General features: G+C 43.0%; 1 protein-coding gene across 1 annotated transcript in view; it reads left to right on the top strand.

Annotated features, from left to right (window-relative positions):
- adgrv1 (adhesion G protein-coupled receptor V1) overlaps window positions 1-14672 on the top strand; it is a gene marked incomplete at its 5' end in the record, with an annotated part of 261294 nt that overhangs the window by 44203 nt on the left and 202419 nt on the right. The window contains 4 exon segments of the mRNA XM_084055548.1: window positions 2395-2822; window positions 3220-3342; window positions 4020-4257; window positions 11023-11396. Coding sequence (XP_083911674.1) covers window positions 2395-2822; window positions 3220-3342; window positions 4020-4257; window positions 11023-11396 — 1163 coding nt within the window.

Raw genomic sequence — 14672 nt, forward strand, 5'->3', positions numbered from 1 at the left:
TATAAAAAGCTTAACGTTTTCACTTATGGAAAATCTGCTTGCTCACGTCTGTCGGCATTGGTCATTCATTGATACAGTCATGTTGTGTGCAATGCAATTGAGTTGAGGTCTGCATGAGGTGAGATTTGAACCGGCGACCCTCTGGTATCAAGGCAGATGATTAAGCCATTGGGCCAACAGACCCGAACTGATGAAAAGGGAGTTCACACACATGACACACTTTCACGCAAATTGCTCAGAAATAGTGGATTTAAATGTTTTTCAAACTGCTCAAAATTGCAGACAATCTAAGGGCGGAGTTTACTGGTTAACAATTGCACATGTATTCATTGATACAGTCATGTTGTGTGCAATGCAATTATAATGAATTCTACATGACGTGGGATTCGAACCAGGAACCCTGTGGTTTCAAGGCAGATGATTAAGCCATTGGGCCAACAGACCTGTACTAGTGAAAAGGGAGTTTACACACATGACACACTTTCACGCAAATTGCTCAGAAATCCTTGGTTTAAATGTTTTTCAAACTGCTCAATATATTTCGGAATGGAAACTAGTGGAAAATAGTCGATCTACAAGCTCACAACGCGTTGCTATCTAAAAAGGTGTGAGATTGTAGATCGTCTATTTTCACAAGAAAGTATGTCATACATAAAAAACAACTACTCTCAAAAGCATTTCGTGTTATTGTCTAAACATTGCACATGTCTGAATTAACAGGGTCATGTTTTGTACAATGCAATTTAAATGTGAACTGTAATAAGTGGGATTCGAACCAGGGACCTTTGGCACATGAGACTCACACATACTGGTGGAGCTATCCAATACACAGCCTTAGACAGTGAAAAGGGAGAATCCAACAAAACAAAACAAAAGCGCGAATGAAGTACGTCATACATTGAAAATAACTACTTTCAAGTATTCATTTCTCGTCATCTTTAACAATTGCACATGTATTCATTGATATAGTCATGTTGTGTGCAATGCAATTATAATTAAGACTACCTGAGGTGGGATTCGAACCGGCTACCCTATGGTTTCAAGGCAGATGATTAAGCGATCAAGCTATTGAACCAACACACCTGAACCTGTGAAAAAGGGCCTCAAACATGTATTTGACACAGTTTCATGCAAATTGCTCAGAAATCCTGGATTTAAATGTTTTTCAAACTGCTCAAAATTGCAGACAATCTAAGGGCAGAGCTTACTGGTCAAAGTGATACATGTGTTCCTCATGAGTCAAGGCACATGTGTAAGCAGGTTTAACGGCTGTCGGCCAAACGAGGCATGACTTTTGCCTGTTTAAAGTTTGCATTTTCAAAAAATTGCTATAGCGCCCCCCTTTGACCAATTGGAGTAAGATTGGTTTCAGTGATACTTGGAAGGACCCTCTACAATATTGCAAAGTGTCAAACAAATGTGAGTCTGCATGTATGTGTTAGGGGCAGATGAATAATTTAAAAAAAGCTGCAATTTTCATTGGCTTATAAAAGCTTAACGTTTTCACTTATGGAAAATCCGCTAAGTTACGTTTGTCGGCATTGGTCCAAAGTTCATGTGTATACAGTTTCGTACAGATTGCTCATAAATCCCAGGAGAAGTGATTTTTTTACTGCTTTTTACTGCTTTTCATAGAATTCGAAATGGTGGGAGATCTAAAGGTCAGAGGTCAAAAGTCAAACAGCGAAAGTTGTTAGGCATGAGGAGACGCATGTGTGTATCGAAGTTTCATGGCTGTAGGTCGAACAGGGCATGAGCTGTACCTGTTCAAAGTTGGCATGTTCAATTGAGTGCTACAGCGCCACCCTTTGGCCAATGGTTGTGAGTTTCGGGTTTTCGCCGTTTGGCATAGCCCTCTACCATATTGCCGAATTTCATAAGAAGTGACCAGGCGGTTAGGCCAGAACTGGCAAAAACGGCGGAAGAATAATAATAATAATAATAATAGTGAAAGTGTAGAGATGTAATAGGGTTCGAAGCCTTACAGGCTCTCGAAACCTAATAATGCGAATAACAATACGGGTCCATGCTGGAAGCCTGGCCCCGTAAAAAGATTTTCCAAAATACTACGAAAATAGCACATCATGTGTGCTACTGTAGTAGGGTCTGCTGTTTATTTTCACATCAGCTAATATGTCCAAAACCAGGAATCAAATTCTAAAATAGCAGATGTACAAGCTAAAAACGTGTCACTTTGTGCTGCGATTCGAGCTTGAAGTTCTGCTACTTTTGATACTTTTGTGTGGCACTGTAGTATGATCAAGTAGGGCATTCATTTACGAAAATACACAAAAGGTTAGAATTTGATGGTTTCTGCCCGAGAGCAACGATATCTGCTCATAAAACGTGTTCTGTGGACACTGCCCCTAAAAACAGCTGTGATGTCATCAACAGGTGGTTACCCGGGGGAAGGCGGCAAGCTGGCGGAGACCTCCCTGAACGCCTCCGTCCTCATCCCCTTCAACGACGACCCCTTCGGCGTGTTCGCCATCGCCGAGGACGACCTGGACCAGGAAGTGGCCGAGGACATCGCCGAGTCCGAGGAAGACGACGACGACGACGATGACATGTCCGACAACGTGGCCTCCTTCACCATCCTCCGTCAGCAGGGCACGTACAACGAGGTGCGCGTGGCCTGGGAGATCGTGTCGGGCCGCTTTCCCGAAGGCCTCCCCTCCCCGATGGACGACCTCATCCTCTCGGCTTCGTTCCCGCCGTCGCGGGACGTGGAGCTGAGGCCGCACGACCGGAGGCGCCACTCGGGCACGGACGCCCGCTTCTTCTCCGGCGTCCCGGGGGCTTACGGCACCGTCTCCCCGGAGGTAGGCCCGTCACAATTATTACCTAATCGTCTAATCACAATTATTTGAGATAATCACAATTATTTGAGATAATCGCAACAATCATCGTCTTAATCGTTTCCATGTTGAAATGAAAAGCAGAAGTAGCAGATCTACAAGCTTACAACGCGTCACTTTGTGACACGTTGTAAGCTTCTACATCTGCTGTTGCCACTTTTTGAAAGTATAGCCTTATTAATTGTCAGTCATTTCCTTGTATATTTAAGTTATTTGTCATATCTGACCTGTGCAATTTTTTACTACGAAGCCTAAAAGGCAAACAGAAATTACATTTCTATTCATAATGTTCCAATGCCACAAAACACAATTAAATCTTTAATCGCAATTATTTATATTATTAATTAATCTTCAACTCTAGGACGCTCCTGCTCCTCTGGGGGGGAACTTCACCTTCTCCGCTTGGCTGGTGCCCCGGCCCGACACGGACGGCTTCATCGTCTCCAAAGGGAACGGGAACGGGACGCTGTATTACGGAGTTAAGGTGAGTTGGTGACTGACGACAAAAGAAATTACCCCCCCCATTGTTTTTCTGTAAATTAACTTTTACTGCTCCTATTAGACCAGAGGTCTTCAACCTTTTCAGGCCAAGGACCCCCTAGCTAAGAGAGAGATAAAGCAGAGACCCCCTACTCTATATTGTATAAAATTGTGTTTCCCTCTACACCTATAGCCTCTTTGACAAAAATAGCCGATCTACAAGCTCTCAACGCCTCGCAGCTTGTAGATCTGCTATTTTTGGCTAAAGTTCTCCTCAGAAAAGGGGATGCTAGGGTTCAAGTGGTTAAGGTAAAAAAAAAATCATATCACACAAAGATTTGGCGGACCCCCTGTAGTAACTCTGAGGACCCCCTAGGGGTCCCGGACCCCCTGTTGAAGACCCCTGTATTAGACCCTCCAGAAAAACGCGATTATGCTCATAATATGCAATTATGCATTTCATCGCAAAATCAAGGATTTTAGCCCGCGTTTTTCTGGAGGGTCTACCTAGTATTGATGCTCTTTTGTATTGAGTATTTATAAGTCTTGTTGAATTGAATACATAGGACCACAATGGAAACAAGCCTTCATGGCTATTTGTCTTATCCTTTTAGCACTATTGTATAACTGTACCTTTTGCAAACTGTTATTAATAAAGTATTCAATCAACCAATCAAAAAGGTGCACACCAACGAGTCCCACGTGACCGTCATGCTGTTCTACACGGCGGCCATGGGCGGGGCCAACGTAAGCGCCGCCCCCCAGGTGGCGCGGGCCACCGCCCAGAAGTTTTCGGCGGAAGACAACGTGTGGATGCAGGTCATCGTCACCGTGGACGACGGGATCATCGAGTTCTACCTGGACGGGACGCCCATGCCCGGAGGACTGAAGAGTCTCAAAGGAGAGGCCATCGCCGACGGTGAGTTGTTTTAGGAAAGGCATTATTTAGCAACTGTAGTGACGATTTCAAACAAACATTTCGCCACTCGGCTGGGTACAGGGATTATCCGTTTTTGACGCGTTTCAATGATAGAATGTCCAAACCAAAAACTGCTGTTGGGTGAGGTTCACATTTATTCAGTACAACAGGGAGTACAGCAAGGTTTTGTCAAATGCAAAATAAGAACGGTAAAAACCGTGTGATCTCCTGTGTACCCAAACAACCATGCCATCATTAAGTGGCTTGTTGCACCTGTGCCTATATGAACCTGCTGGTTGCCACGGCAACCCTCTCAAGGTGAACCCACCCACACCAGGCTTAAAGGCGCAAAGGCAGAATGGCTCCTTCAGCAACTTTCGAGTATCTTCTTAGTGATTATTCTATCGATTCTATCTATCTATTCGATTAATCGAATAACGAGAAGCACATTTTGTGATCTCCTGGATCTGTGTGTGACTGAGAATTAAATGGTCACTCATATCTTAGCGAAGAGCGCCATAAGTCCTATTTAATACTTTGTCGTACAACGATTCCCAGCAAAAATAGTTGAAATAGACGATCTATAAGCTCGCAATGCTTTGTAGATATGCTATTTTCGCTATTTTATTAAAAAAGGTTTGATTTTATTTTTATTATTGATTAAAATCAATTAGTTAGATTAGCTGTTGCACTCTTAGAACTATGTAGGTGTAACGCCCGGGATTTCGAAATCGGGGTGTCCCGCGCGGAAAGCCAACATCTCACCACTAAGCCAAAGGGAATTCCCTATAGTTTGGGTATTAGATTAGATTAGCTATTAGTCTTTCAGGCCTTCAGGCTGAGGCTGTGAGCCAATTTGCTACATAGGGTTCAACTGGGTATTTTATCTGTGTGGTGTTGGGTGATGAAACCCAGCCAGCATGGTTCTAATTAAGTCTCCCGGCACCATGTCACATATTAAAGTGACTTTGCTCTGTGCCAAAATGTAAAAAAAAACTCACTAGGTTCCAAACTGTGACTTCTCTGAATCAGTTCCTAGTCTTTTTAAACCCTGCATGGCAGTAAATTCCAGCCTTCCAAATCTCTGCTCTCAACGCTGTGGATTTATCAGCTCCTGTTTGTGTCGTTTCAGCAAAAGACGCTTTGCAAGGGGTCGTAAATGTCATTTAGGCTGTCATCACGTCTTTATTAAGATGACATCAACGGTGGCCTCTGCGCGCGCGCGCGTGTGTGTGTGTGTGTGCGCGCACGCATGCTGCCGTATTATTTCGGTCTTATGGCCCACATATGGTGTGTTAACTCACTGAAACTCACTGCGCATTAACCCAGTTTGGGCAGGAACCCCTATTTGTAACTATACCTTTCAGGACGGGAACCTGGGGTTCCTGTTGCTATGTACAGTATATAGCAACATACATTTGTTGTAATTTTTGAATACATATTTGAAGTTTTTCAGAAAACTTAAGTTAGGATTGAGAAGGCGTTTTTAGAATCGGCCTCAGGTCTAAATGGGTTAAAAGCATGCACGTTCACACAAAAACACACATGTACACATGCATGCATGCACGCGCACGCACGCACGCACGCACGCACGCACGCACGCACGCACGCACGCACGCACGCACGCACGCACACACACACACACACACACACACACACACACACACACACACAACCACACACACACACACACACACACACACACACACACACACACACACACACACACACACACACACCTACCTCCCGGTCCCTTGCCCATTGCTCCTTTCCAGAAGACTGTCTGTGTGATGCTTGAGTGAGCGCTTAGCCTCAGCTCTCTGCTGGATACGGTTACAGCTATAAGGAGGAAACGGCCCGCATCTCTTTTTTGTCTTCTCTTCTTCCCCTAAAGCCTAACTTAATATGCTCCCAAAATAGCAGACCTACAAGCTCACAACAACATGCCGCGGATGACGTGACAACAAACCAAGAATCAAGAGATTCAAGAAGGTTTTTATTTGTCACTAACTTGTCGTCTCTCTGTCCGGCGGAAACCTCATATCATGTCCAAAACTTGTTAAAGTACTTTTCAGAATTCGAATTCAAAAGCAGATCGACAAGCTCAAAAAGCATCGCTTTGTGCCGCATTACGAGTTTGTAGATCTTTGCATTCTCATTTCAAAGAACACAAATACTGACAGATGTCAAAGTATTCTTCACAAGCTGTTTTAAAGTGATCAAGTGAAATTAAGTTCTCCAGTTTTAAAACTGATTGTTGACAGTTCCATAGAAATGAAAGGCAGTCTTACCCAGCTCAGAATTGATAGTGGGGGACGCTGTGGGCGCTGGGGGCTCTCCTCCGCGTCATCAGTGCCCATACCCTAGGTGGGGTTGGCGAAAGGGCCTTTCTGTGTGGAGTTTGCATGTTCTCCCCGTGTCTCCTAGGGTAGGTACCCTCACAAAAACATGTAGTAATCCTGGTCATTATACTGCCTCCCCCTGGCCAGCCGGGGCGCCTGATGGAGGGGAAGGGAACTGGTTGGAATAACGTGTTCCTTCCACACGCTACGTCCAACCAGGGAAACTCCCCTCTGTCAGGTGACAAGAAGGTCAGTTGGCTCTCATGCATTGAAGGAGGCATGAGCTCGGCCCTGGCCTCCCTAGGTTGGCAGAGGGAAGGTAGTGCCCAGGATTACATAGACAATTGGCACTGGGTGTTAAAAATAGGGTTACAAAATCGTGGGATAAAAATTTAAAGAAAAAAAGAAAAAAATGAATTGATAGTGGGAATGTATTAATCTTGTGAACGGGTATGGTGATTGCAATATAATATAATATACATACAAAAGAAAATATACAATCATGCTGGAGCATAAAATATGTAAGTACGGTCAAATAAAACGCATAAGGGAATAACATAGTTAACAAGTAAGTTGATTCTGACATGGCAATAAAAAACACATTTAAGCAAACTAAAAGGAGACCAAGACAATTATGGCAAATGAGGTGATCTAGGGGAAGGCTTTCCTGAACAGATGTGTTTTCAGAAGTGATTTAAAAGATGCCACAGAATTGGCTTTTCTGATGAGTCCTGGGGACTTGTTTTTCATTGTGCTTTTATGTATTCAATTCATCAATGTGCAAAGGAGTTAAACATATGGTTGTGAGCTTCTAAGGTCTGCTATTTTACCGTCGTGCGCTTAAGTATGAATCCGGCTGGCTTAATCAGTGAAGACAATAGCGGATGTCTGTTGTGGAACCGCGGTGGCCGGTGGGCCCCTCCATTACACCCCCATTACACCCCCGGAGGGGGAACGCTCTGATGGCTCTTTAGTTAACTTCAGTCCCAGTGAAGATAAACATCCATCATGTCACATGTTGTAGCGTGCTACTGGTTAAAACTCTGTCTGGATCACACATGGATGGCTTTGTGTCTCGGGGCTTTGTCTCTGCTCGCCGTGGCGGACTTCCTCCATTTGTCCAGTTGTGTTGCAGACGGGGAGATGGGGTCTGCCGGGTTTTTGAAGTAGGGGCCAGGGGTATGCCGCCAGGGGGGCAGAAAATGAAAAATATTATATAGGACTAGCCTGAGTTGGAGTTACTGTCTGTGTTTTTGACCGACATTTTGAGGATCCAATGGAGTTAGGAGGTTTAGTCAAAAGCGCTTTTTAAAACTTTTCATTGTTTAAGGATAAGGATAATTCCTTTTACCAGGTCGTTCATGAAAGTCCTTGCGGTCTTGTTTCCAATGAGAACCTGTGAGCAATTATTTTCAACAAACAATTAGAAACAATTAGAAACAATTAGTTTCAATATTAAGATTCACACACAGACGTAAAGGGTGTTCAATAGCACTGGTTACGTTTTTTTTTTTTCTTCTTTTTTTACGGGAATAGGAGGTTTGCGCCCGACAGCAACAATATATATAAATTGACTTAAATTGAAATTAAACGCATACGATAATTGTGCCAGTTGAACCACTTTCAATCTGGCTCTGGGGATGTCATTATTGTCAAAATGTTTAAAATAAATGTGGGAATAGCTAAACTATTTTAGCTATTTTTCTCGCCAGATAGATGATATAGTGTATTTGGGGGGTGGGGGTTGGGGGGGTTTGTTCATGTTTGGGACCCCCTGGTCTACAACTCAGACAGTGTTTGCTTTTGTACAGAAACAATGGGAACTCTGAAACCGTGGCTGGTTTATCCTGTCACTGCTCTCAATAATAATCGTTACAGTCACCATGATGATCATAATAATAACCTATTAGTATAGGTTATTATTATCATCATCATGGTGATAATGTAACACTCTCAGGAAGACAGTCTGCCTGGGAATGTTTGTGTGGTTTTATGCTTTATTGACTGAAGCCTTCCTGCTTCCCAGACGCTTTAACAGATTTATAGATGGCTGCCAAAATAAAAAGAGACCTCAGACTAAATGAGGGGTATCTATTAAAAACAGGGCTGCGGTTGTATTGGGTTCTGATGTGGGGTCTTTATACCTCCTGAGCCACTTGAGGTCTCCCCCCCAAATAGGGAAGCGTAGAGATGCCAGTAAAGCCCTTGTTTGAGGGATTACCATCCTACTGTAATAAAACTATCTCTATCTATCTCTCTCTCTCTTGTTGCGGAAATACGGCCTTACTCATGAGCATGCTAATGGCTTAAAGTAGGGGGGGCTTCAACAGGGGGTCCAGGACCCCATAACTTTTACATTAACTACTTGAACCCTAGCACACTGGTTCTCAAAGTGGGGTCCGGGGACCCCGAGGGGTCCTTGGGCGGGTACCAGGGGGTCCCCAGTGAAATGTGTTAATGTAGCAACACAATCATTTTAACCACTTTATCCACTTATACGTTGGCTATTCAAACATAGCAGATATACAGCGCATCACTTCTACTGCAAGCTTGTACATCTGCTAATTTTGAACATATTTTTTAATATAATTTAGATTTTTTTTCAACACAAATCTTCTCTTCTGGCCTGGGGGGGTCCTTGGCACGAAACATTTTTAGATGGCGGTCCACGGCCAAATATATCTATTTGGCGGTCCTTGACATGAAAAAGTTTGAGAACTACTGCACTAGCATACGTATTCTGGGGGGAACATTCGTAGAACAATAGCCGATATACTATACAAGGCTATTTTCGACAAGGAGGTTTGGTGTACATGGATGATGGAATAAAAGAGCAGACCATAAGTTCAGAGACATCAAGTTTACTAAGTATTGAGGGTTTAATTGGTTAAATGTCTGAAAATACACGTGAACAGCCTGAGAAAGTAGAGGCATTGCTGTGCCTTTTCCACCAGCCATTGTAGCTACTGTACTGTACTGTACATCCCAGGTGAGTTTCTCTATGTGATGTGTGAACTCGCTGACCCTCTCCACTGCAGGTCACCTTTGACCTTGTCCCATTCTCTTCCACTGGAGGTGTACTGTACTTCCTCAGAACCTGAGCCGGCTGTGTGATGATGTCACCAGTCCCACAAACCTGTTGTTCATTGTCCAATATGCTAATTAGCCACTTGCTGAAACCTGAAGTCACTTTGCTTTGAGCAGCAGTCAGTGTTTTCATTAAGAAAACTCGTTGAGAAACTGTGGACCTATGAATATTCAAATATGTAAATGTCCACATGGAAGGCCCTGCTATAAAACTGCCTTGCCTTACATTGAAATGAAGAACACATCTTAGGAAGCTAAGATTATTATGCAAGTTTTGACTGTCAAGAAACCTTGTATCTCCATGTTTCAACTTTTTAGAGTTTGTTTTTGAGTGGAGTGAGTCCCTCAGGGCTCTTTACTAGTGTCTTTTCTATTCTCGCTCTACCTTAAATATCTTTGCTGAAAATGTAGCCGAGCTTGTAGATCTGCTATTAACTTGCTAAAGTTTTCCCCAGAATACGGATGCTGGGGTTTTCTAGGGTTTTCTAAGATGTGTTCTTCATTTTGATGTAAGGCAGTTTTATAGTAGGGCTTTCCATGTGGATATTTGCATATTTCAATATTCATAAGTCCACGGTTTCTCAACGAGTTTTCTTAATGAATAAAACATCATTTTAACCAATATGTATGGTAATGCAATGTAACTAGTACATCTGCAGTGGTCTCTCTACTCTTCCATTGAGACATTTAGACCCTGGTGTCGGGCAGGAGGACACCTGCTGATTGACAAGTAGGTAGCCATGCCTGAAGCTCATGAGCTGAATATTTCCCATGGCCTGGGAGGGATTCTTATACCTCTTGAATGAAAAGTAGATGTTTGTGTTCAAATCACGGGTGTTACAGTTGTAATGACCTCAGAAGACCTTCAACTTGTGGATTGTAGCTTCAACTTTTTGAAATCCATCTTAGAAAATATGAATCATAGCAGAGAATGTTTAAATATTAGTTCCAAAAAGTTATTAGCTCGAGGCACATAAGATGAATTTCATGTCTCTCCGGGACCCAAATGAGTGAAAACAGCCAATTGTGTTGTGAGCTTGTATATTTGCTATTTTCACTACTTCTTAAAAAAAAAAAAAAATTGAGTTTCTTTGATTTTATTAATTTCTTTGTAAGTTTTTTTTTTTTAACTTTTTTATTCTGAAAATGTTTGATTATTGTATTTTTTTTTAATCTTAACCCCCTCCCCCCCTGCATTATTATGTCTAAAGGGGACTTTAGTTTAAATCAAATGCAGTGGACAACATCATCTGGGTTGTACTGTAGTAAACATCGTGATGTGTAAGTCAAGTCGTGACATTATTTTCATTATGTTGTTCTTCACTGAACCACACAGGACCGGCCACGGTGTTCGTCGGGTCCGACCCCGAGGGCGAGCGGCGCTACACGGGCCTCCTGCAGGACGTGCGCTTGTACCACGCCGCGCTGAACCGCAGCCAGATCCACGAGCTGCACGCCATGCCCGCCAAGGCGGACCTGCGCAACGTGTCGGGCTACCTGCAGTACCGGCAGAACGAGCGGAGGAAGTCCTTCGTGGTGGAGGTGCGCGACGACCAGGAGGTGGAGCCGGAGGAGGTGTTCTACCTGCAGCTGGTGGCGGTGCACGGCGGGGCGCGCCTCCCCTCCCCCAGGCCCACCGCCACGCTGCGCGTCATGAAGAGTGACAACGCCAACGGCCGCTTCGGCTTCACCGGCGCCTGCATACCCGAGGTGAGTCAGTGGTGTGTGGTGTTGCCAGATGTTGCGAGAGAAAAATAAGTGACTTGTGCAGGTCAGACCAAAGTTATTGTTGTTTTAGAGCAAGTGGACCCCCATCTGTAAATATTTTGTGCCAGTGGACCCCCATACTGTCATGTATAGAGCGAAAACAGAAAAAGGTACTAGTACAGAGCCCTGAGGGACACGGCTCAAAAACATAAAAAAGTTGAAACATGGAGATACGAGATTTCTTCCTGACAGCAACAATATGCACAGCATCTTATAGCTTTCTCAGATGCGTTCTTCATTTCCATGTAGAGCTCTCAAAAGCACAATTCTCTCAGATGGCCTATTAGTCAGATGGCTTAGCAAAATTACCGTTACAAAATGGATAAAAAACAACAACTGATGGATTCTAGCCTAGGAGCCCCCCAAAAAAATGTAATAAAAAAAAGGCTGTTTCACTTTTTGGCCTATAACTTTTGAGCCACAGGGCATACCATCAAAATCGTTTTCCCTTTTTTCCCTGGACCAAAGACCAAAATATGTGTTTTGAAGATCTTGAAAATCTTGAAAGCAGAAATGGGCGAGGCCTTTAAGGGAAGTTGTACGATACGATACGATACGATACAACTTTATTGTCAGCTCTCACTGAAATTTGCTTTGTGTCCATGACGTCACCGCTCAAGATACAGACAGGACGTACACAATACATTACACAAGGTACATTACAAGGCACACATCACAGAAGCAGACAGAAACAAGAACTGTAGAACATATCCTCTTGGTTTACCGATGATAAAGAGACCAAAATATGTGTTTTGAAGATCTTGAAAATCTTGAAAGCAGAAATGGGCGAGGCCTTTAAGTAGGGGTGTGCCGATACACTAATTTCACGAAACGATACGATACGATATTTGGCTCACAACTTCGATACGATTTCGATACGATACGATACGCACTTTTTTTATTTTGAAAATATATGGGGGAGGAAAAAATAAAATGCAAACAAATAATTCTGTTTTTGCATTATTCAGATATGCAAACTTGTAGCTTTTCAGCTACAATAGCCGTTTTGAATCCAAATAGTGTGACACCTGACCCGAAAAAAAAACAACATATTGTCACTCTTTTCACTTCGGGGCCGTTTGCATGCCTGATTATTATGATTGTAAAAAAAAAAAAAAAAAAAAAAAAAAAATTTTTTCAAAAACGATATTTTTTTTTCCCAAAACGATACATATCGTCGCGAAAACGTATCGCGATATATCGCGGGACGATAGATCGGCACACCCCTACCTTTAAGGGAAGTTGTGTCATGATCCAAGGAATCCAGGGAAAAAATATTCTTAATTTCAATATATTTTGACACATACGGTACGCGGGCGATAGGGCTCACCCTGGCTCACCCTGGCTCACCCTGCTAATACAATACATCACCATTTTGTCAGCACGTCTTTGACACCGAGTTGTCTCTGTCGAGCGAAAACGCATATATATACTGTTACCTACAAAAGGACGTGTAACGTAAACCTGTTGCATTGTGAGTGCATGTCCTACTGCATATTTCATTGGCCTTCACGCCTGACTGCACTGTGAGAGCGTGTCGTCCCGTCTTTAGTAGGATTGGACACGTGGCGCTGGCGCACCTCTCCTACTGATCCCCTCAGTGTTGCCATGTCTGCTCATTAAAAGCGACTTTGAGCTTGTTTTTTTCTGTAAAGTTGCTTGTAAATTATTGGTAGCTTTTGGGGTCTTATTTGTAAAATGCATTGTTGCTTATTTGGGCTTGTTTCCTAATGTTGTTTAAACCAGTAGTTCTCAAACCTTTTCATGTCAAGCACCCCCAAATTAATATATATTTGTGCACAGACCCCCCACCCCCATCTAAAACAGTGCCAGGGACCCCTGTAACAGATTTGTGTTGTTAATGTTTCGAAAAATATTCCACAAAAAAAAACACTTTTTTTCCCCTCAAGGTGTTTGAAAATAGCAGATCTACAAGTGTTGTGTGCTTGTAGATCAGCTATTTTCAAATAGCCAATGCATGTACTGTACGACAGGTTTAAAGTGCTCATGTGGCCTATTAATAGTCGCTTAATTTGGGCTTCTTATTTTCATAGACCTGGTTGTTTATTTCTCTCGCAAAATCTGGCAACGCTGGTTCCCCTCCCTCTCAGGTAGAGAGAGGCCGACAGCTGGCAGGCAGGCCTGTCATGTCGGTGTGTGGGTCTGCTGCTTAGCAAGGATAGCATTCCTATATAGAACCTCCTGGAGCAAGGAGAGCTCCATCGCTATGGGCCGCATGATGCAGGGACTTCTAGAGTTCCACCGCCTCCGTCAGCGCAACAGGTGGCAGCTAGGGCTAGGTGGAAGGTGAAGGGCATTCCATTAGAAGTAGAGGTTTTATTCTATATGCCCTGAGGGGATAGTGGGCTATCGGGTTGGTTGGTCTCTCTCAACCAAATCACTCTGCTGTGGCTGTGCAGGAATTGAGGAAGGCTGTTAAAAGGATCCCTGGCTAATAAGCCAAGTATGCCTTAATGCATTATAATTGCCCTCTATAACAAATATTTTAAATTAAAAACACCTTAAAAGTTGTATTTATTTTATAAATAGTTAATCTTTTACTCAAGGGGGACAACGCCCGTCGCAAGTTGATGATGTCATTTGTCCATGTGTGGTCCAGCCCTAAGGAATGTTATGTCTTAATAAAAAAACAACGTAGTACTTCCTAAGGTTAATATGAGCATCAAAACAATATTTTAAATATGTTTTTATTAGCACATGCATTCCATACATTCCATAGGGCTGGACCACACATGGACAAATTACACCATCAACTTGTGATGGGCGTTGCCCCCCTTGAGTAAAAGATGAACTATTTATACAATAAATACAATATTTAAGGTTTAAATTTGTTATTTGAGTTATAGAGGGCAATTATAATGTATTAAGGCTTATTTTGGCTTATTAGCCATCCTTTAAAGGGATAGTTCACCACCAAAAATACTACACTTTTTTTCTATGGATTAGTCATCCCATGGAGACTTGAATTCATGGATTTTTTTTTTGTGGCATTCCTAAACCAATACTTTGATGACCGGCAGCGGTTCCGGTAGGAGAGACAAAAGTTCCTTACCGGAACCGCTGCCTACCGGTCCACTGGTCATCAAATTATTGGCATGCGACTAAAACAAAAAAAATATCCATGAATTCAAGTCTCCATGGGGTGACTAATCAATAGAAAAAAGGTCATTTTGGGGGTGAACTATCCCTTCTATTGGA

This window comes from Gymnoscopelus microlampas, assembly GCF_963454915.1.
Source record: "Gymnoscopelus microlampas genome assembly, chromosome: 4".
In the NCBI taxonomy this organism is placed as follows: Eukaryota; Metazoa; Chordata; class Actinopteri; order Myctophiformes; family Myctophidae; genus Gymnoscopelus; species Gymnoscopelus microlampas.